General features: G+C 37.0%; 2 protein-coding genes across 11 annotated transcripts in view; one reads left to right on the top strand and one right to left on the bottom strand.

The window, feature by feature from the left end:
• Window positions 1-19,807, bottom strand: part of SENP6 (SUMO specific peptidase 6) — a 140,661-nt gene extending 120,854 nt beyond the window's left edge. For 3 of the 6 annotated variants that reach the window (XM_077162262.1, XM_077162263.1, XM_077162265.1), the window contains exons 1-3: window positions 7,052-8,185; window positions 2,708-2,801; window positions 700-760 (exon numbers count right to left, since the gene is read on the bottom strand). In XM_077162262.1, the coding sequence (XP_077018377.1) occupies window positions 700-760; window positions 2,708-2,801; window positions 7,052-7,121 (225 nt within the window). In that variant the 5' untranslated portion in view covers window positions 7,122-8,185. Of the gene's footprint in view, window positions 1-699; window positions 761-2,707; window positions 2,802-7,051; window positions 8,188-19,646 lie in introns of those variants that run through there. The other 3 variants (XM_077162264.1, XM_077162267.1, XM_077162266.1) reach the window with 3 other exon arrangements.
• A 588-nt stretch (window positions 19,808-20,395) lies between these two features.
• The window catches only part of FILIP1 (filamin A interacting protein 1), a 396,243-nt gene continuing 392,140 nt past the window's right edge, over window positions 20,396-24,498 (top strand). For 4 of the 5 annotated variants that reach the window (XM_077162258.1, XM_077162253.1, XM_077162252.1 and 1 more), the window contains exons 1-3: window positions 20,396-20,566; window positions 20,974-21,051; window positions 21,549-21,728. The gene's annotated coding sequence lies outside the window, so the exon portion shown is untranslated. Of the gene's footprint in view, window positions 20,567-20,973; window positions 21,052-21,442; window positions 21,729-24,498 lie in introns of those variants that run through there. The other variant, XM_077162254.1, reaches the window with a different exon arrangement.

The raw sequence follows: 24,498 nt of genomic DNA, 5'->3' as shown, positions 1-24,498 counted from the left end.
ATGTGGAGAGCCGCCTCCCGGGTCTGGCCTAGTGGACACGCTGCGGCCTGCTCTAGAGTTCCCCCCCGCCCATCGAGTGAGTCAAGATGGCGCCCGCATCCTGTTTCCGCGTATGACGCACGCGCCCACCAACCCTATCTTCCAATCACCTCTGTATACGTGGCACTAACCTATTGGGTTTGGGCACAGTATATAAGAGGTTACCCGGACAGGGTGGGGGGAGACGACCCATAGGGAGCCGTACCTGACGGCCGCATAGAGGTTGTTCCCCTGCGGGGTATTCTGTCCCGCGCGGAATTTGTAACAGAGCTTGCAAGCTTAGCTCCAGTAAAGGTCTGTGCTCACAACTGCAGCGTGTCTCGAACCCGTGTCTGTCACTTGAGTCGGTTTGTCTGCGTCTGTCTCTCTCTCCCTCCTGTTCCCTCCGCCGGCCGGGGACCAGAAGCTGAGCGAGACGGCGCCGGACAACATGCTATCCACCGTATAAGGTAGTTGAATGAGAATTTTATTTTCTTTTAATGCATAAAACATCTCTAGGAGGTATAAACAAGAAACTGGGAACATAAGCTGTCTCTAGGGTGGGAAAGTGGGTGGTTGGTGCTTATAATTACAAATATGTTAAATGTTTTCCTATGAGGGTCATAGTTTTTAGAACATAATCTGAACAACAATAATCACCAAACAAAAACAAACACTTGCCTTTTTTCCTTTTGAGGGTTCGGAATCCTCATCTTCATCTACACTGAGTAGATTTGCCCCACTACACAGAAAATAAAGGGAAAAAACTTAATTAACAATTATTACCCATACATTAAATACATAAAAGTTTTCTCCTCTAAGATCACCTAATACAGGGATTAGCAAACTTTTCCTGTACAAGGACAGATGGTAAATACTCTAAGCTTTATAAACCACACTGGTCTCTAGTAACTATTCAACTATGCTACAGCAGTGTGAAAGCAGGCATAGACAATAAGTGGGCTGTGTTCCAAGAAAACGTTAACAAAAAAAGGTGGTGGGCTGGATTTGGCCTATGGACCATAGTTTGCTGACCCCTGCCTTAAATGAACACATACTTTTTGTTTTTTAACTATGGATTTTGCCCACTAATTTTTCCCTTGTTTCTTAGATTGGCAATTATGGTAGACAGACAAACAAACAAAATGGAAAATAAACAAACTACTCATGAAAGGAAGTAATTCTGGTGATGCTACCACAGTAAAATAGTTATACCTCCACCATTCTTGGAAATATCAGCCCTTCATTGATAATCACTGAGATTCTGAAAGATCAGACTAATATATATGTATTAAGAACTCAATGGTAATTTCAACATGTTCAAAAAGCTGGAGCCTCTGAGGACCCACTTATAATGATGAATCACTTATGAACTGGAAAATCCATAAGTAAAACATACAGGACAGCTAGCACCTAAAAAGAGAATTTTTATATAAGTATATCAAATCTTTCAGCAAAGAAAGTCAACTACACCTTTCTGAAGACTACTCTGCTAGCTATTGATAGTGAAATTCCAGTTATTTATAATAAAATTATACAATGTTTTGTTTCATTACTGTTTACTAAACATCCCAACTTTTTAATTTGAAAAATTCTCTCCAACTTTTACAAAAAGTTTAAAAGGTGATAGGTATTCTTTCTACTTAGCTTAACCTCAGATTTAATGTCAAAACTACATATAGGAAATGTCTGTACAAAAAAAAATATTTTAAATTAAAAATAATCAGGAAAAAAAATAGAAATGAAAGAAAGCCATCAAATACTGGCTTTAAATGAGAAACTTATCAGTCCAAAGCTGTCCTTCAAATGTAATTTGACTTAAGGTTTTATCTCATAGATGAAGGCACATGAAGTGGTAATAACGAATGGAGGTGTTGCCTAGACAAGTGAAGCATATACAATATTTAGCCAATAAAATGACTTCTGTGTGACAATTTCTAAAAAAAAAATGTTTATAAGTTTTCGTAGAATTTTGTTTGTATATCTGTGTCTCTGGATTTGTTGGTTCTTTGACCCGAAGAAATCCGGATCAAAAAATAAAGAAACTAACAGAAAATGTTGAGTTTGTAATACAAATCTCAATATACAAAAGTTCTATTAAAACTACCACTTAAAATTTTTACACAGCAGTCATTTCAAGTACATTAACAAAATGTAATGAGCACTTTACTTAATTTCTGCCTGGGCAAAAAACCATGTTTATCATTTATAGTGTTTTTGCTTTCTCTGGTAGAAATCTGTTCTAAATGGATTGGAAGTGGGAAGAGTCAGAAATAGGGAAGAAAGATACCCTAGGACTTAAACTTTTGTACAAAATAAAGCTCTTAATCTGGGTTCATTTAGTCATGATAAATGATAGCTTTTCAAGTTGCCTGAAGAGAATGCCATCTTTTATCTTCAAAAAAAAAAGAATTTCCTTTTAATTTGGAATCTGTAGCATGGCCAGTTTTAATCATACACATGTATCACATGCACATATTTATACATTTCAAAAGATGGAGAAATAAAACAGCAAAGTTGTTTACCAAAGAATTGCTTTTACTCTCCTTAATACAATTATAAAAGAGTTAACTGTTTTCTTAAGTAGAGAATACCATACTCTTTAAAATAGTTCCATGGGATACAAATAGTTTTTTTCTAATAAAAACTTTCAGTATTACAAAATATCTGAGGAAAAAAAAATCCTTACTCTTTATCTGTATCTCCTTCACTTTCTTCTCCATGATCAAAGCTCCAATTATTTTTAAAACCTCCATCTCTCTTAGACTCTGATCTAGCCAAAGCTGAAATAAAAACAAACTGAGATAAGTATGCATTAATACAGCTAATCAATATAAAATCAATTTGAGCATTTCCCAGGCTCTTGGCTTATTCTGCATTTTCTTCCAATTTGCTTGCCTTCTGACTATTACTGGTCAATATCCTAATTCCTCTAAAGAGAAAAAAAAACATTAAAAATTTTTTCCTCCTAGTTTACAGTCATTCATGTATGTGTTTGCTACAGAAAGTTAAAATTAGTAAGATATGATAACAAAAATGGGGACAGGTGCATACATGTATGTATGATATATATACCATCTCTAAATCTCAAACTTTTATTACTGATTCTAGAAATCAGCTCTTATTTAGCATCTGTTAGCTTCCTTGCTTTATTCATGAAACTATTTAGAACACTAGCCTTTTCCTTAACTCAGCCAGCTATTTCCGCCTCTTATCAGAGGAAAAAGAGGTTTTCTGTGTTTGCAATATCGCAAATTTTATGACCAGAAAAATTCTCCAGAATGGAGCACCACATACGTTCAATTAAAAAAAAATTATAAGTATACGGATGAAATCCTATGATGCCATGAACAGCTAGAAATCAGGAACTGAGAGAAATAATGAAGTTCTGAAGCTACATTTATCTTATAGCCATATAGCAAAAATCTCATGGCTAAGAGTCTTGGTTTTAACAAGTTCAAGGTTAGGGCCTCAGCAAGATTAGAGGTCAGACGGAAGACCAGAAGCCCTGAAGGGGAACACTCCAACTGGCTGAGCTAAGAAAAAAAGTTACTCAAGAAAGAGACTGTGGGGACAATTACAGTGACTTGTCCTTGCTCTGTGCTTTGGGTTGAATTAAAAACAAGAAATATATATCACCCTATGGTTAGGGAACTCCTAATCATAAGTCCACAATTTTAAGGTTGAGGCAAAAATTTTCACAATCTACATGAACCAGGAAAATTTGTAATTGAAATATCCCCCCAAAGTGAAAAACAGAGACATACATAAATCCTTCTCTAGAAAAATTTCAATGCAACCCTCAAAAGAAAAGTTTCAAAGAATTTGACTTCACACTGAAAAATGTCATCAGAAAGTAGAAAATGAGTCATCATGAAAAAATCTGAAACTACCTGTATACTAGGGTTGAATAAATAAGCATATAAACAGTAGATAATACAGTCAAAGTTTCAGAGAAAGAAAGAAATTACAAATAAGCAAGAGGGAAAGAATGAATCCTGGTGTTGTTTGGATTAGATTCAGAGATATCAGAATGAACTAAGGTTTAAGACACATTCAAACACATAATGGAGGCAAAAACAGATTATGTGTAGATACATGGTTCTGAGGGGATCTAGAAGCAGTGACACTTCAGTAGTAGCACACCTACAACCATACCTTGATTTATAAACACCATTCTCCAATAAAAAGAGCCAGGGCTCCTAGGAAAAGGACTAATTCTAGAACTGAAGCAGGGAAAATACAAGATGAACCTGGGCACTACTTTCTGGTAGTGTTAGAATGCAAGGAGGTATGTGTTTGAAAAAAAAAAGAAAAAAAGATGGGGCATACCAAAAGGCTACAGTAGTCAAACTGACAGAACTTCCAACAGTCAAACAAAGTTGGAAACACTGTGGCACAAATCAATTACAAAGGGATTATTTTGGTAATTAATCCAAAGGTAATTTTGGATTATAATCCAAAAGTAAAATAAATATCCATGAATCCATACTGCTTTACACATGACTAAGTAAATAAATAAGGAGAAAGGACACACCTTCACTACAGAATTAATTTCAAATAATATACGTACACAGTCCCTCCGCTAAGAAATAAAGCTTAATTCTCCTTTCCTTGAGTGTGAGCTAGACTTGGTAATTTACATCCAAAGAATAGACTATGAAAAGGGAAAACAATAAATTTACAGTGGAGAAATCTAACAAATAAACTCTACCTCAGCCAAGTGATGAAGGTCAATATCAACAGTGGTAAGTCTTACTCATTTTATGACACTAATATAAATGATAAAAATGTCATTTTGGCTCTGTCGTCTTTTCCAAAAACCAGAAGCCCTGTCTAATAATCAGAAAACATCAGAAAAGCCAAACTGAAAGACACTCTACAAAATACCTGATCAGTATTCTTTAAAAAATATCCAGGTCATGAAAAACAAGGAAAGATCAAGAAATTGTCACAAATCAAGGGAGATGAAGGAGACACAGTAATGTGGCCTATTGGACTAGCCTCTGGATCAGGAAAAGACATTAGGGGAATTATGGTGAAATCCAGAAATACTGTAGTTTAAGTAATAATATTGTATAGATGTTAATTTCCTAGTTTTGATAAACGCATCATGGTTCTATGGTAATATTAGGGGAAGCTAAGTGAAGTAAATATAGGAACATTCTGTACTATCTTTGAAGCTTCACTCCAAATATAAAATCATTTACAAAATTAAAAATTAAAAAAAAAACTGAATGTAAAGTGAACCTATGTTTAATAAGGGGTGGGGGAGAAGACAATTAGGTAATAGTTATGTTACCAAGATGGAAATGGTAATAAGCTAAAAAATTATTACTAATTTATTAGATTCCTTATTCAGCAACTAACTGAGTCAGGCAAGTGAACAAAAAAGGCCACTAGGCAGTCAAAAGCCCAAAGAAACATTATAATAGTTAACTGTAATTATAATTACTAAAGGAACTGGGGTTCTGTATACACAATCTAATAAATCTAATCACAAATCTCCCAGTCAACAGCAGATTAGAACCTATAAATTAGAGTTAGTGACAGAAAAATAACCTTATAGAGGCAACAACTGAGGAGAAAAATAAATTATAAAAAGCAAACAAATTTTTAAAAGCACATATTTGAGGCAACTTAGGGTAGGGACAAATATTTAAAATCTCAAAAGTCCTTAAGCATACCACCACTTATTAATTCACAGCCATGCTTGACAATCATAGTTATGAGAGTGGGAAATTATATCTGCTATACTCCATTTCAAAAATTAAGGAGAGGAAAGAAAAAGGTTAAGAGGAGAGATCCCTGTTAAATATCACAAATCAAACACATTTTTTTTTCCTCCACACCTTCCACTAAAATGACAGTAATGGAAGGGGAAGAGGAGTTAGAAATCCATACAATTAAAAAAAAAAAAAACTTGAGAAGAGATACCAGCAGATGAGTTGATGAATGGATAGGAACGGATTTTAAGAGACCAGAAAAAAACAAAAACCTAAAGGACTACGAGAGGAAATAGTTCGAAACTGACATAAAAAGAAAAAGATCTGGAGTGAGCCATGGTGGCTCAGTAGATATAGTTCTCGCCTGCCATGCTGAAGACCCAGGTTTGGTTCCTGGTGCTTGCCCATGTAAAAAAGAAAAAAATTTGAACACTGCCATATCTATAAAAGAAACTAAATTCATTATTACAAACCATTCAAAAAAAAAAAAAACAGGACAAAGGCTTTATCAGTAATTTATTCCAAACTTCTAAGAAACAGATTTGGGGAACCAATCTTTCCCAAACTTCCCCAGAAAATAAAAAGTAAAGGAACATTATGCAGCTTATTTTTATGAAGTCAGAATAACCTTGTTTCCAAAACTGACAATGACATTTAAGAAAGGAAAATTACTGAGCACTCTTATGTGGACAAATAAAAAAACCTAAATTAAACAGCAGCAAACTAAATTCAGCAATCTATAAAAAGGTTAATAATATCACAGTTAAGTGGGACTTATTTCAGAAAGCAATAGTTAACATTTGAAAATCATGAATGTAATTCACAATACCTGTTCACAAAACAAACAAAATTCTTAGCAAATTAGTAACATAAGGGAACTTCCTTAATCTGAAAAAAGAATACCCACAAAATCCTTCAGTAAATATCGTAACTATCCCCCTACAATGAGCTATCAAAATGTCTATTCAACTAGGCAGTGAATGTCCTAGTTGGTACAGTAAGGCAAGGGGGGTATGTGGGGCAAGGAAAGGAAGCAAGAAGCAATCTTACTCGGGTCCAGAACCTCAGAAAGGCAAAAAATTAGAGGCACTAAGGTACATTTGAAGAAAAGAAAGAAAACTGATTAAAAGAACGTATAATGTAGTGGTAATCTAACTCAGCCTGTCTGGATAGCTCACTTGAACAACTGAAACACAGGGAGCCCAGAATAAGAATGAGGGTCTTTTTTTTTTTTTTTTTTTTTTTAACATGGGCAGGCACCGGGAATTGAACCCAGGTCCTCGGGCATGGCAGGCAAGCATTCTTACCTGCTGAGCCACCGTGGCCCAGAATGAGGATCTTTAATCCCATATAGATTAATGTAATGTCTGGATACATCCTAGAATATATTAAACAGATAATCAAAAACTATTGGCACAGTCCCTTGAGAGATGGGAGAAAAAATAAGGAACTATTAAACTTTACCACCAGGGAAAACCCTGATACTGTGTCAAACATTAGGGACACCCAAATCAATAGGCCAAGGCCTTGATCCAGAGGCTTACTCTTGTGAAGCTTATATATGTAGCAGAGCAGTTTAGCTTACCTATAGGTATGCCTAAATTACTTCTGGAGGACCTCTTTTGTTTCTCAGATGTGGCCCCACTCTGTCTAAACCCAACTGTGTAAGTGAAATCATTGCCTTCTCCCCTACATAGAACATGACATTCAGGGGTAAAACTCTCCTTGGAGGTATGAGAGATGATTCCCAGGGATGACTCCAGCCCTGGCACTATGGGATCAACAATTCCATCCTGACCAAAAGGAGGAAAAGAAGTGTAATTAATATAGTACCAGTGGCTGAGAGAGTTCAAATAGAGTTGAGAGCCTACTCTGGAGGCTACTCTTAGGCAAGCTTCAATTAGACATTGCTACCTACCAGAACTTGCCAAATCCAAACCAAAACCATTACAGCCAATCCTAAAGAACACCTAGGGCAATATATAAGAATCTAGAAAGGTTCGATGTGCTAGGGTAACTTTCCAAAAACCTACAACATCCAGATAGGTCCCTGGACCAGGTAAGTCCTGAAACCTAGAAGGCCCAATCTCTCCAGAACATTAGCTAGTTCCATCTTCCTATCCCATATGATTGACAGACCCTTCCAACATGAAAAAGTTAGAATGGCCACAGCCCAAATAGTCCTAAAGAGTGGGATAGAAAGATCAAAGGTGATGGTGGAGTTATACAGAGAGGGTAGGGTTTAACAAACGAATATGATTGCTGAATCATTAAATTGATACTTCTTTTAGCCTCCAGTTATTTTTTTTTAAATACCAATAAACACCAAACATTCTTAACTTTTTATCATTCCGTTCTATATCTATAATCAGTAATTCACAATATCATCACATAGTTGCATATTCATCATGATTATTTATTGGAACATTTGCATCTATTCAGAAAAAGAAAACAGAAAAAAATTCATACATACCATACCCCTTCCCCCTTCCCTTCATTGATCACTAGCATTTCAATCTAAATTTATTTTAACATTTGCTCCCCCTATAATTTATTTTTATTCCATATGTCTTACTCATCTGTTGATAAGGTAGATAAAAGGAGCATCAGATCACACAGTCACATTGTGAAAGCTATATCCTTATGCAATCATCTTCAAGAAACATGGCTATTGGAACACAGCTCTACATTTTCAGGCAGTTTCCTCCAGCCTCTCCATCACATCTTGACTAACAAGGTGATATCTATTTAATGCGTAAGAATAATCTCCAGGATAACCTCTTGACTCTGTTTGGAATCTCCCAGCCATTGACACTTTATTTTGTCTCATTTCACTCTTCCCCTTTTTGGTGGAGAAGGTTTTCTCAATCCCTTGATGCTGAGTCTCAGCTCATTCTAGGATTTCTGTCCCATGTTGCCAGGAAGGTCCACACCCCTGGGAGTCATGTCCCACACAGACAGGGGGACAGTGGTGAGTTTGCTTGTTGTGTTTAGCTTTCAGTATCTTAGAGCAGCTAGAAGTAAAAATCTAAGATTGTGGAATTGTAACCCATACCAAACTCTGAAATCTGTTCCTCAACTAATTGTTGTGCTGTGCTTTGAAATGTATTGCTTTATTTTTCACAAAAAAAAAAAGAAAAAAGTCAATTGTGATGATAAAAAAAAATATTTATTCCTTCTAGCCTCCTATATTCTGGAGCAGCTGGAAGGAAAAATTGGAGATGGTATGGTAGCTCATGACAAACTCTGGGATCTGTCTTATAACTACTTGTTGAAGGGTGCTTTGAAAACTATTTTTCTTTCTTTGCTTTATATATACGTTATGTTATACAATAAAAAAAGTAAAAAAAAAAAAAAAAGAATGTATATACAGTGGAATGCAAACACATGAAATTAGAAAATCAGGCTTTAGGAACCAGTATAGTACCTGACTCAGATATGAATACTCAATGGATGCTAAAACTAATGGGTGAAAATCAGAAGAGAGAAGATATTTATATTGCTTCAAAGCAACTCCCTATAAAATATTTATGAGTTACAAAGGGAAAAATAATAACTTTACAATGGAGAATCCTGGCAAACACCACCTTATCTAATTGCTCAAAGTTAATTTCACCAGTAAAAGGACAAATTAACATCATGTGCCTCCTGATATAACATATAAGGACAAACACCAAGAAGTTATTCCAGACTAAAGACAAAAGAAACACGACAAATAAATGCATTAGCTGATCCAACCAAGGATTCGTATACAAAATATATGAACAATCACAGCATTTCAAAAAAAATTTTTTTTGAAATTCAAGAAAAAAAAAAATGGGCAGAAAATATGAACAAGCAATTCAGAAAAGCAGTGGCACAGGATATTTTCTATGAAAAGAAACTCACAGGGTCTTTTGTTTAGTTTACTGATACATGATAAATACATAGAAAAGGGACTGGCACATAGTTGCATTCAATAAATACTTACTGAATGCTGAATGAACAATAATTTTTTTACAAAGCAACAAAAAAATTCATTCTCATCATGAGTCAGAGTGTTACAAACTCAAACCACCATTTGATTATCACATCAAACCAGCAAAAACCAAAACATCACACTGTATCAAGTGAGTGATAATACAGAAAAACAGGAAAATATAAAAACTGTTAGTGAAACCACTTTGGAAATCAATTTGCCAAAACTCATAAGTTGAAATTGCACATGCCCTATGATCCAATAATTCCATTGCTAGGGAATATCCTAGAGCAGGTATCAGTAAATTATGGCCCAGTCATATCTGAACCGTTGCCTGTTTTTATAAGGTCCACAAGCTACAAATGGTTTACACATTTTTAAACGGTTCAAAAAAAATCAAAAGTAGAGTAATATTTCATGACATGAAAATTTTATGAAATTCAAATTTCAGTGTTCATAAATAGTTTTATCAGAATACATACACACTCATTTATGTGTTATCCATGATAGCTTTCTCACGAGTGTGTTGAGTAATTGCAACAAGAGACTGTATGGACTACAAAGCATAAAATATTTACCACCCACCTCTTTACATTAAAAGTTTGCTGACTCTTGCCCAAGAAAAACACACGTCTACAAAGAGGCATAATAAGAATGGTTGGCATAATAATACGGCCACACATATTCAGTGTAGCAATATTTCTACATTGAAAATATTCATAGCAGCAATGTATGGAACAGTAAAACATTGGATACAACCTAAATTCCCACAAATAGGGGAATATGTAAGTAAACTTAGAATATTCATACATTGGAATGCTAAATGATCATGAAAACGAAAACACCAGAGCTATTTTTTTCAAAGCTGCAAAATCAAACAATGATGTAACAAAAAAGCAAGCTGAAGAACAAATACAGTATGATACATTTATAAAATATTTTAAAACAGGCAAAAAATTTATACATATGTATATACATATACATAATTCAGAGATACACAAAGAGCATAGTATAAAGAAACATATGGGAATGATAACTATGCCAAATTATGGATGGTGGTTACCTAAGAAAGAGAGAGAGGATGATGCAAAAAGGGAAGAGCTCACCCCAGCTTCAGCTGTAGAGGTAGTATTTTCTTTTTTAGACTAGGAAGTAGAACACAAGTGTTTGTTATATTATTCTTTATATTTCACATAGATGTGAAATATTTTATAGTACATTTAAAAACTACCATTGATTTTACAATCATGAAAGAAAAGGATAAAAATTTTTAAAAGGACCACTGAGAGAAAAGTTAATTTCTGCAAATTAGAAATATAAAACTAGTATTAGGAAATGTAAAGGGAAGATTGAAATTAAAAAGTCAGGACATCTCCAGCAAAGCACTTTTAGGTGACTCTTTAGATTACAGTACCATTCTTTCTCAAGAACCTATTGTGATTTTCCAAAGGCAATCTCTTGGAGCTCTGAGCAACCATGTAAGAAGTTTGAGTACCATGCTAGAGAGACTATGTGAAGTCGCCCTGAAACTACAAGGCAAGGGAGAGAGACTCAGCTTTTCATCCTTGCCAGAGTAAGACATCTGAAATGAAGATATCCTGGAAACTTCAGATCAGGCAAGCCATCACTGAATAACCCTCCAGATGCCACATAGAGCAGAAAAATCATCCAGATGAGCCTTGTTAAAATTACTAATCTAAAAATGATCTTTTGGTAAAGAAGACAGACCAACAGATCATCCAAGATGAAATCTTTGAAAATATATCCACTGAACTGATATTAAAGACTTCTCTGTGAGCCATCAAAACTATAATATCTAGATGTTTTTCAGTCTTCTCTGTACTTACTAATGACTTCATTCCATTCAGTGGGTTTCTATGGAATTTTCGCAAGATGCAGAGGTTCAAATTCATCTATTATGCAGCAGCTTGGGGGTGCTGGTGATGATGGAAGCTCTATGACCTTCTAAGGAACAGTAACATCAAACTGCGTTAACTTATCCCAAAGTAGTACAGTTGGTTCTGCCATTATGCAGGAAACAAAATCTCTAAAAATGCATCTCAAACTAAAGTACACAATTTCTGAAAGCTAGAAAATGAGCAACTCAGAAGTAACTGCAAGAGACAGGTAGTTACAAATATTCCTTCTGTTTGGGCAAGAGGGACATCAAGGTGGCAGGAGGTATGGTAGTCAATGAGATAGACCAATGAAATTTAAGAAATATTTCAACTTTTGCAAGTACAAATGCACAATTCAAGGAGGGGGGAAATGAGTTTCATAATAAATTAAAAGAAGATAAACTTGAGAAACTGGTGAAGCCTGTAAATGGCGAAGACAGAAGACTCAAGAGTCCATACTCTGAAGTTGAAATTCTGATAATTTGTGAAGGAAATGCTAATGAAGAAGATCCTCAGACAATTATGACAAAATTAAATCATAACTTCAGTAGTATTTCCTGTGATGATAACAAAGAATGGAAACCAATCTGGGTTGAAGAAAGATTAAATGCCAAAACATTTGGAGTCCTACTTTGTCCAAACAGTGAGCATGAGGGAGACACAGAGGTGAAAGAGGCATTAGTTTCTATGGTCGCAGAGATCATGATGGTGAAAGGTTATAGCCTTACCACACCTCCTGGATTTAGTGGCAGATTTATACATAATATGAGGTAGTGAAGAAAGAAAGCTTGGAGATTTCATATAGAAGAAAGATAACAAGGTTATTACATACTCTACAAACAAGTCTTTGAAACTAGGAGAACTTCTAGCTCTTCGTTGTCCTGAAAAATGCTCTGTCGATAAATATAACGAAAAAGTGAATTGACTATATATTAGTTCACCAGCACTGTTTAGTTTTTAAAATTTTTAACCCCATTCTATTTCAAAGATTATAAGGAAGTCAATTTGGAAAGGGCAGAACCCCATCTTCAAAAATAAGCACTAAATTTATTTGAAATGGGAAAAAAATCAGAATATGGCTCAACTTACTACTCAAGCCTCGTTTCAGATAACCTCAAGGCGACTGCTGTATTATCGGAGTTAGGACTAGAAGACCAAATATCTGGGACCATCCTAATTTTAGCACTGGAAAGTCCCACATCCTCCGGAAAAGAGAGATCCTGATTGTTGGCAATGGGTGTAGAACATTGTGAGAAAAGTATAAAATTCAAAAGGTAGCCCAAAAAATAGAAGCTAAAAACAATGATTTTAGTGTCAAATGGACATAGCACAGATGATCTGCCTTCTGTAGTTGCTATCTGTTGTTTTTTTTTTTTTTCTCGTGGCTGATGTTGGTACCATAATTTGTAGTTTACAATAATGGATCATCCATTGTTGACTTAAGTGTGTTTTTTTTTATTGCTGTTGTTTTTCTTTTTTTGTCTTTTTAAAGCGTGTTTTAATCATGAGCATTAATAATTTATCTCTGTGGACAAATCATTGCGCTTTGTACCAAATAGTGTTACTTTAGCTGTTTTTTCTTTTTTTTTTTTTAGGTGCATGGCCATTTGAACCCAAGTCTTAACTTTAGTTTTTAATATTGTGAATATAGTTACTGAATTTTCTAGCAGTTTAAGTAATGAAAATGAAAACAAGCAAAACAACAATGCCAGTATGATCTAGACATCACTGAATGAAAGAAAAAAGGAAAGGAAGGGAAAATTTCTAATACTCTTCCTCTTTCCCCCTTAAATATATGATTGCCTGGTTTCAGAAATTCCAAATCATTCCCTGATCAAAGAAAAACCAAATCAGTGACTGCTTATGTGACTATTTATACCTTAGAAGGGAATTACATATTGTGCTACTTTGTTGTTTCTCTTTAGCTTCCTAGACTGTCTAGAATTTAGAAACATTTGGATCTCACAGGAAAGACTTGTCATTTTCAAATTTAAGAAATAATGTAATTTTATGGAAAGACTGGGGAAAAAAAAGATGACAATTTTAGTTCCAGTTACTTATGGTAGATTAAAGATGGATGTATATTCTTTTGTCATTTTTCCTAATTGAAAGATGAGATGTATTCGGCTGGTTCTGTGTTTTTGCCCAACAAAATTTGGCAGAAGTGACACTGTATAATTTCTGAAGTTGGGCCTTAAGAGATCTGCTGCTTCCACTTTCGTCATCTTAGAATACTGTCTTATCAATAAATGATAGTTCTCCATAATTACCTATTATTTTTCCTTCCCTTGTCCAGTTTCCTGGGGGCAGAGGGGATAAGAGAAATAATGGGGAAGAAGAAAAAAAAAGAAACAGGAGAGAGAGAAGAGAGAAAGAGAAAAGGGGAGGGAAGGTGGGAAGGAAGAGGAAGGGAGGATGCTAAAAAAAGGCTGAAGCTATAAAGATTCACAAGCTCCAGTTCCAATTTCACCACTAAATTGCTCTGGGCCACATAATCCCTCAAGCTTCTCAATTTCCTCAAATACTCAACATACTTTTGTATAGTAACAGGATCAATCAATTTACAGATGCCCAGATAGATGGCATACATAATTTCATTCTCCCTTTCCTCTATCACTACTCCAGTCAACCTGTGGTATCAAGAAAAATTTGCTAATACCTAGAAAAAGAAATGTAGTAAGTGAAAAGACAATAAAATCCCATAGAGTTCAAATAAAAGAGAAGACAAGAAGAAAGAGAAAGAAAGGAAGTTCTTTCCCTTCTTTAACTAAGAAAATAAAATTTTAATATCAACTAACATATAGTGCCTATTATATGCCAGGAATTGTTCTAAGTAATTACACGTATTAATTCATTTAATCCACCTAGTAACCCTCTGAAGTAACTACAATTATTATCCTTATTTTACAGATGTGAAAACAGAGAGATTAAGTAATCCGTTCAAGATTACACAGCTAATAAACGGTATAGCTAGGTTTTGAATGCAGGTATTCTAGCTTCTGATTTAGGCTTTCAATATATTTCTAATGAAAATCCCTTCCATTCCAAGTGAGATTCTACTCTACTACTGCATGTGAGTACATGAAATCAAGTGATAGGAGGCCACAATTTATCAATTCAACTAGGATGAAACCAGGAAAAAAACAATTAAGTAAGGTGTAAATAAGGAAGGATACCATGATCTAGTTTCCCAAATTAGCGCAGTCAAAAGAAAAAGGAGTGGGTTAAATGGAGAACCTTTTGGTATATTCTACCAAGCTTAGCTTGTTAAGGCTGCCAGAATGCAATACACCAGAGAAGGATTGGCTTTTATAAAGGGATTTATTCTGTTACAAATTTACAGTTCCTCTGAGGAAGGCAGCTAACTTTCATCTGGGTTTCTCTGTCACACGGGAAGGCACATGGTGACATTTGCTAGCCTTCCTTCCCAGCTTCTGGGTTCCAGCAGCTTTCTCTGGGGAGCTTCCTTTCTGCATCTCCAAAGGTCTGGGTCTGTCTGAGCCAGCTCTGAATTCTGAACTGGGGTGTGCTGAGCTGTGCTGAGCTCAGCTTTTAAGCATCCAGCTAATTAAATTAAATGTCACTCATTCTAGAAGGCACTACCCTTAACTGACCGCAGATGTAATCAGCCATAGATGAATTTCACCTGTGATGATTTACGTCCACAGCAAAAGAACAGGGCACCATTACCTGGCCAAGTTGATGCCTGAATTTAACCTCTACAAGTGGCTTTAGGAGAAATTGCACCTTAGAGTTCAAGAGACATTGTGTTCTGTCCCCAGTAAAACTGGCAAACTGAATTGAATTCACATGTGAAATAAAAGTGTAGCTAAGGGGAAATGAAAAACTTTTCATTCAAAGACAGAAGTCTTCTTGCTGGTATAGCAAAACTACATAGCAATAGTTTAGTATCAGTCTTTTCAACCTAGTGGACAAGATCTACAAAGGGAGATGTGTCCAGATTTAAAACAAACAACTAAGCTAGTAATATATGTATATAAGAAAAGGCAGACAGAAAAAAATTACTTCAGGAAAATACTGAAGAAAATATAGATGATGAATTTCAGTTCATAGAAGAAAAAAAGGCAGAAGGAAAGAAAGTTATATAAGAACAAGTGCAGTCTGAAAAAGAAGAAATGAGAGAGGAAGATGATTTGTTAGAGGTTCCAAAGAGGAGAAAAGGGAGAATATCAAAACAAAATATAAAGAACAAGCTAACTACCACCGCTACCCTGTACTACAACAGTCCCTTAACAGGTCTTCCTAATAATCTTTTGCCCCTTGCTAAAGCTTTCTCCATCCAGTAGCCAGTGATCTTTTTTGAAGCATATCTAATGATGCCCCCTCCAACTTCACCTTTTAACACTCTCCACAACGTTGTCTTTTTGTTTTCCAAACATACCATGTTTCCTCCATTTTATTCCCACTGCTGGAAAGCTCTGTCTCCCCAGTTCCCCTTTACTCATACTTCATCTCTTCCAGAAATACCTTGATTAGATCAAATTCTCAGTTATAAATAATGCCCTTTTGTTGTGCTTGACACTTGCAATTTTTCACTTAATAAGTGTGATTATTTGATTATTTACCCTCCTCACTAGACTAGAAACTCCACGAAGTGAGAAACCATGTTTTTGTTCTGACCTCTGTGCCTCTCCGCCCAGTACCTACAACATAGCAGATGCTTAATAATTATCTGTTGAATGAAAGAATGAATAAAGTAAGAATAGGAATGTACCAAAATAAGCTATCGCAAGTGGAAATGGAGTATGAGGCAATCTTAAATGACCAGAAGAGAAAGAAATGTCAAAGAGGAGAAAGTAAAGAATTCAATATAAGTTGCGGCCTAATTAAATACACATAATTTTAATGTGATATTATAGGAACAAAATAAAGAAGGTACAATGGCATCCAGTAAATCTCCTTTTCCATTGAGAAGCTGCAAAAGGAAATGGAATCAGAATTCAGTTAATAGTTAAAAGGATGTAAGACATATTTTAGAACATGTATGCTAAACAGGCACTTCAAACTTAGCAAACTTACCGAAGCAGAGCTATCAATTCCCTCTCATTCCTTAGCCAGTCCAACCCATCTCAGTAAATGACATTATCCCCCAACTCAAGCCAAAACCTTCGGAATCATTCTTGATTTTTCTCTTACTCTGAATCCATCAACAAATGCTGTAAGCTCAACATTCAAACCTATTGTCAAACTATCCACTTTTCTCCCCCAATCTCCACTGTTAATATTCTAATACGAAGCCCCCATCATTTCTACCTACATTACTACAATATTCTCCTATTTCTCTGCTTTTAGTCTTGCTCTTTTCTCATTCCACACAGAGCGAAGTGATCTTTAAAAAGATCAATCATGACAACCCTTTCCCCCAAACTCTACAATGACTTGCCACTGCTCGGAACCAAATAAAAATTCTTCAGGCCTGTATGATAGATGTCCTGCCTATATCTCTAATCCTCATACCACAATCTCCTCTGCTTGCTAAACTTCAGCTATAATGACCTCCTTTTGTTTAACAAACAAAAATTACCTTGAACCTTAACAAATATTCTCTCTGTCATAATGTGTCAGAGTTAAGATGCCACCTTCAAGTATCTCCTCAGGGAGACCATTCCTGAATTTAACACTATGTATGACAAATGGTAAACAAGAACTCTTATGTGTTTGTATGTGAGTGTGTGTGCGTCTGTGTGGTAACATGACGTCTAGTTTATATAGGTTGTCAAGTCTGAGCAGACATAGGAAAGGAAATGTGAAAAAATGGGGTTAAGATTATTTTAAGTGGATTGCTTGTTAGTTATTAAAATTCTCTCTCACTAAAACGTAAGTTCTATAAAGGCAAGGACCTAGACTACCTTAGGCACTGCTATTCCTTGGTGCAGTGTCTAAGCACAGAGTAGGCCCTCTATCAGTAATGCGTGAATGAAACCCACCTCAAATTTTCAAAGTCTAGTGAAGAGTAAGGGAAGTGTAAGATGTAAATGTTTTAAGATTAAATCCTAAGGGCCAATGGGGAAATATTTCGAAAACTTATAAACATGGTAATACAAAAAATAGGGGGAGCATTTTACTATTAAAAGCGTGAGGAACATATTGGACTTTCTGCATGATTTTTTTGTAAACATAAAACTGCTCTAAAATATAGTCAATTATGAATTTAAAAAACTGTACAGAAACAAAAGAATCATGAAAATTGAACACAGATAAGAAAATAAAAGTAGTACTAAATATCACTCCATTTGTTTAAAGACATGATAAGTATATGAAAACCTGATATGAGAAACTAGAATCCTTGCTTTCCTTTCTGCTCATGTAAATTACCCTTCACTTTCTTCATGAAAATGCTGAAGGAGACAAGGTGATACCCTAACTGATTACTATCATATGATGGTAGACCCTTAAACTAAAACAAGTTTGAAATGCACATCAGTTCTATATCTGCTGGCTTTATTTATGCTCTTTGTAACCTCTTATGTACATCTAGTCAGAACTTATACTGAATCAGAATCCCAGAATTTACCAAAACACAAAAAATATAATCATCTGATTACTAACTGTAATAATAAGCACCAGTAAAGCATCTTTTGTGTTTCCAATTTCAAAACAAGTAATAATTCACACCGTACTACCTGTAACACAGGCTGCACCACTCTCAGCCCCTGACGGTGCCCATTTTGCCCAAACTAGTTTGGAGGTAATACAAAATGAATGTAGAAAAACTCACAAGCCTTCTGTGTCTTCTTACTAGGAACTCTATAAAGCTCTCATCGCTTTTAGATCCAGGCTGACTTACATAGCAAGGTCAGATTTTTTTTCGCTTTGCTATACTTAGGTATGAAGAATTAAATTAAAGTCATTTTTTCCCTCTATCAGTTCCTAATCATTCACTAGAGAAACAGTAATACTTAAACTGTGTTTCAGACACTGTTTAAGATGCTGATAACAACTCAGTAAACAAGGGATACCGACCCCTCAACACTCTCACAGAACCTGTTACAGTAGTTGTACTTTCTTAATTCAGCAATGTTACTAAATAGTTTAAAAACAAAAAAAAAGCACCGTTTATGACATATGGCAGAGCAGTTAATCCTTTTAAACAACCACTGTCCAACAGAAAGATTCATTTTTCTAAACATTTATAAACTCAGTTGCCAGTGTAAACACCGAACCAAAAGTCAAATTAGACAACGTGAACCTATAAGCTCCTGGTCACAACCACAATGAATTTATTTTGGGAGTCCTTATGTATTTATAGGCAAAAAGTCAATATTGTTAAACATTACCTACCACCATCCTCAACAGTAACATACAGCTTTTCTTAAGACTGGTTAGTCCACTTACAGTAAATAAGTTTAACTTTCCCTCACAAATGAATAAAAATGGAACCATATAAACTTTTGTCTATTAGCTTTGGTGGCCGTCCCAAAATTGGTATTGTGAACCTCAATCTCTTTACAGAAAAAATATCTTATAAAATGTTTTCAGCAAAGCACAGTTCATAAGAATATCGGACAAGGCCAGGCATAATTGGAACGCAGGCTGCCACAGGAAGCCTGAAGGTCCGCGAGACGTAAAGACCAGGAAGGGTATAAAACATAACCAGAAAGTCTACCTCTCCCTGCCCTACTTATACTGGCTCCAACCTAACCCAACCTTTGCAATTTGAAACTTTCCATGAACACCAAACAATATCTGAATGCTGTCTGCGCTCAACCTTAGGCTCCCATCAAAAAAATATGTCAGAGACTTGGCGCGCACTCTCAAAGGACGCCCAACTCTGACCGGCAGCCGGAATCATCGGAGCCTATCGATAGTCCCCACTCGGTGCCAAGTCCCTTGCTTGGCGGACTCGAACCCAGCGCATTCGCTCGCAACACAATCCCTCCCCGCCATCAACCCGGCAGCCCCCACCCCTCGAACATCCACGTCCCCCGAAACCCACAGAGAGCGAATAACTGAGTTTCCGGGGTTCCGGGGGGCCACGTTTTCCTGTATTTCCCCAATCCCCCGCAAGGGCAGATACAGACTTACCTTCCAGAAGAGTAATCTCCCCAGCTCTGCCGCCACTCCTGCCGGCCGCCATCTTCCTCCTCCCACGCCGCCGCCTCCTTATTCCATGGCCCACACCGCCGCCGCGCTCGCCGGGATGAGGGGCCGCGCCGCAGGAGGATAGTCGCTGCAGGGTTGCAGGCCTCAGGCTTGGACGTCAAGCAGTCGGTTCTCCCGCGTCCGGACGGGCCTACACAAAAGCAGGCCAGGCAATCCGGGGCCTGTCCGCGGGCTGGCGGGCGGCAAAGCCCGCGGCCTGCGCTTCTCTTCAGGCCCCTCCGGGGGAACGCGAGCGGCGGCGGCGGCGACGTCGATTCCCAGGCCCGGTTCCTCTCGGCTCCCGACTCCCCATCCACCGCCCACCCGGGCCGCCTGAGAAGCTTCCCCCAGTCGCTGGTCCCTAGTAAAAGAGGGCGAAGGCGAGCACGCAAACACACCTCCTCTCGCCTGGGGCCGTAAAATGGCCGCACCACCAGTGTCGGGGCTGAGAGGTCTCCGTGACCGTCAGGCGCCCCCAGGCCCCTCGCTTTTTCTGCAGTCACCGTCGCTACGGTCGCCCACCCACCGCGCCCGAGCGCAAATGCATCAGCGGAGGCCTCTGCGACTGTCCATGTGGACAGGGGTGGGTCTCTTCTGCCACCGCCTCGCGTCCGTCGCCACAGCAGCCCCAGCCGCCGCCGCCGCCGTCGCCGCTCCTCCCCCACGGGCACTGAAGCTGCCGCCCGGCTCCCGCCCCCGCCCGGCCGCCGCCCCCTGTGCGGCTACACAGAGGTGGCCGGGCTCGGTCCGCAGGCAGAGTGGGCTGCGGCCGCGCATCAAACTCCAACTTGTGACACCCGCCGCCGGTGTTCTCCACAGGACAGCCCAAAATCCCGCCGAGGGCCCCACAGCAGACATGGCGTGTGAGCGCTTTTAAGCAGGGCGGGTGATGTATTTGTTTCCTGTGGCTCCACTAATACCTTAGCAATGTTTAAAGTTAATTTCTTAGAAGGGGGGGGGGGGTGGTCTTAGAATTTAAATCATAGGAAAATGAAAGGAGAGGATAGTAAGTTAGTACAATCACATATTTAGAAAATAATCTGTGATCCACATTCGTTTTTAAAGAAGTTTTAAAAATAATTTATCGGAAAATTCTGCAGTACACTTTGGAAGACAGGATAAGAGGTCCGCTGTCATTTATTTGCGTGAGTCTTCAAAAACTATACCCTATCCTATCAGGCCTTTAATTGAAGGTGACTATATCATGGTTATTTTTCTTTTTCTTCCTTGCCTTTCTTTTTTCTTTCATTTTTAATTATGAAAATAATAGATGCTGGAAATGTGGAATCTACGGAGAGGCAAAAAGGCAGTGATCCGTAGTCCCACCACCAAAAGTCAACTCCTTTAGGTATGTCTGTCATCAGCAAGATTTTTTTTTTAAATCCCTCATTATTCCTCTTTAAAAAACAAAGCAAAATAAATCTATATAGTGTGTCAATGAAAATTCAACACCAAATAAAATGATGAAGAAAAACTATAACTAGTTGAAATATTTGGGGAATGAGCTATTCTAATTCAATTGTCCTGTCAACCCAGGCTTACATAGAAAATCATTTTGTCTTAAATTTCTTGAAAATCTAAAATGAACTAGAAAGAATACTAGAAGTACAATGATCTAGAGTAATACAATGAATATAATTTATTATAATTTGTTATATTATGTTGCCTGAGGATACTGTATGATCCAGCTGTGATGCTCTATGACATAGTGTGTGCCAATGACAGTATAATACTGAGGCGTGGGGATAACAGGCAGATGTGACTAGACTCATTTGGACTGACTTCAAGTTGTAGTTTTTAAAAATAAAGCTCTTATTTTAAAATACTTGCATGTTGACTTTGAAGATGGAAGAAGGGGCCGCATGGAAGAAGGGGCTGCAAAACAAGAAATGTGGGTGGCGTATACAAGGCTGTACAAGGCAAGGAAACTGATTCTCTCCTGGAGCCTCCAGAAAGGAAAGCGATATCATCTTGATTTCAGCCCAGGGACAAGGGTGTTGGACTTCTGACTTACAGAACTGTAAGGTAATAAATGTGTCAAGCTGTTAAATTGGTGATAACTCATTATAACATCTATAGAAAATTAATACACATGGAATGTGAAACCAGGTAGAATTTACAGAAGATGTCTTTTAAGCAAGATGAGTTAGGAGGTTTTAATCTATCATTTTATTTTTTTAATTATTTTCATTTAGTCTCTGTGGGACTCCATAATTCCAATTTTAAAAGAAATGTATGAATTAAGCCAGTGGTTCTCAAACTTTAGTGCTCATCAGAGTCAATTGAAGGGCATATTAAAACAGATTGTTCAGGTGTTGAAAATGGGATGGTATACAGGAAAAAGTACAATCAATGGAAGCTAAGGTCTGTAGTCAGCAGTAACATTGTGATATGCTTCCACTGAATGCAACAAAGGCATTATGCCAAAACTAAATGTCAACAAGCGGAGAATATAATGGAGGAGCATGGATTTTTTGCAGAGGAGAAGAAAATGTCTTCATATAGATTGCAGTGGCAAAGGCATAACTATATCCTTAGGTTGGATTGTATGATGTGCAAATAAAACTGTTTAAAAATGAACAGATTTCCAGACCATGCACCACCAAAAAGAAAGAACAGTGAGAAATAAGTGCTAGAGAAAACGTGGAGAAAGAGATGTACCTATTCACTGTTGATAGGGAAGCTGATAGGTACAGCCCCTCCAGGAGACTAGAGGTGGGGTTGTCATATGATCCAGCAACCCCATTGCTAGTTATTTACGTGAAAGAACTGAGAGTGAGGACATGAAGGGACATTTGCACACTGTTGTATATGGTGGCAGTGTATCACAATTCATAACAATACAGGTGGCCTAAGGGTACAATGACTGAGGGATGGAAAGGGGAATTGTAGTGTATACGTACAACAGGCTGCTGAGTAGCTGCAAGAAGGAATGAAGTTGTGAGGCATGCAGCTAGGTGAATGAAACTTAAGGACAGTATGTTGAATGAAATGTCAGAAACAAAAAGGTAAATATTATCATGCCTCACTTATATGGACTAACTATAGTATACAAACTTAGAGAATTGAAGTTGAGAGCAGGGGTTATCAGTTTGGGGCTTATTGCAAGGGGTCCTAGATTATAAACTCTTACAGCAGTCACATCTGTCCAGGAGTTGTTAACTGTTATTTCTAAATTATGAGTTACTATGCTATTTGTGTATAACCTGGTCATTCTCTGAAACTTCTGGTATTTATGTGACATAAATGCATATGAGTTAGAGCACTGAAGCTGTGAAATTCACCATTACCCCATTCAGCAATTGTTAAAAACGTTGAAAAAGTGATCAGACTTTAACTAGAGATATGAATGAAACTGATTTGGATAGGACTAAGATAAATTAGAATACTGGGTAAAGGATGATATGATCCATATTTTAAAACTTCAACTTTTGTATGAGACCAAAAGGGAGAGATGTTTATTTGGTGCAAAATTTATATTTTGGGTAGCTCATTATCTAATTTAACTTTTGTGGTCAGTTTATTTGAACATCATAATTACATGGAATATCGAATAGGGCATGAGATCTTGTTGGTTTGCCCAGGTTAATGTGATGCCCCGATATATCCCAGAGTAATTTAGGCAGAGAATAAAAAAAATTTGTGAAGTCCCCTTCAGGGACTGGGGAGAAAGGAGGAAATATTTAACTTCCCCATCGGGGGAATTACTTATATTCTTGCAAACAGTGGAGACAACCAATTCAATAGGCTGAACCCTCAATTCACCCCTATGAAACTTATTCCAGCAAAGGTGAAGCTAAGCTTACTTATAATTATGCCTAAGAGTCACCCGCAGAGAACCTCTTTTGTTCCTCAGATGTGGCCTCTCTAAGCCAACATGGCAGGTGAACTCACTGCCCTCTCCCCTACATGGGATATGACTCCCAGAGGTGTTAACCTCCCTGACAGTGTGGGACAGATATCCCAGGATGAGCTGGGACCTAGCATCATGGGATTGAGAAAGCCTTGATCAAAAAGGAAAAGAGAGAAATGAGACAAAGTCTTGGTGGCTGAGAGATTTCAAATGGAGTCAAGAGGTTAACCTGGAGGTTATTCTTATGCATTATATAGATATCCTTTTTAGTTTATAGTATATTGGAGTGGCTAGAGGGAAGTACCTGAAACTATTGAACTGTGTTCCAGTAGCCTTGATTCTGTTTTTTCTTCATATTTTTTATTTAAGAAAACAAACAATACACTTAGAACCACCAAAAATGGATATTAATTAGCTAAACTATAGGTATACTTAAATAAAGTATCCATATAATCATTGTAAAGCCTGTGTTTGTGCAGTAAGTTTCATAAACCAATTTAAAATTAAGGTAACAAGGAAAAATCTACACATTCAGATAGCAAAGTTCTTTAATTGTAAGTATTAAAAACTAGCTTAGATGTCATTTGATCAACTGTCAAAACTGAATGTTCTCAAAATATCAAGTCAAAAGTTCTTATAAATATCTGCATTGCTGTAGTAATGACCCATGTTACTAAATATTTTCCTTATTTCAGGAAATAAGGAAGATAAAAATATTTTTATAATTAACATATGGAAATCTTAACCACCTAAAATGGAAATTTTTGTTAGCTTATCCATAGACATGTTAAAAAAAATCTAAGTAATTATCGTAAAGCCTGTTGGTGCAATATATTTCAAAAACCAATTTAAAATTAAAGCAAGGAAGGAAAAAAATCTATAAATACAGATATCACAGTTACTTGAATCCTAAATATTAAGTAGTATCTTAAATACCATTTG

This window comes from Tamandua tetradactyla, chromosome 5, assembly GCF_023851605.1.
Source record: "Tamandua tetradactyla isolate mTamTet1 chromosome 5, mTamTet1.pri, whole genome shotgun sequence".
Lineage (NCBI taxonomy): Eukaryota > Metazoa > Chordata > Mammalia > Pilosa > Myrmecophagidae > Tamandua > Tamandua tetradactyla.
The sequence above is the reverse complement of the archived record's forward strand: the minus strand, read 5'-3'. Positions and strand labels throughout refer to the sequence as shown.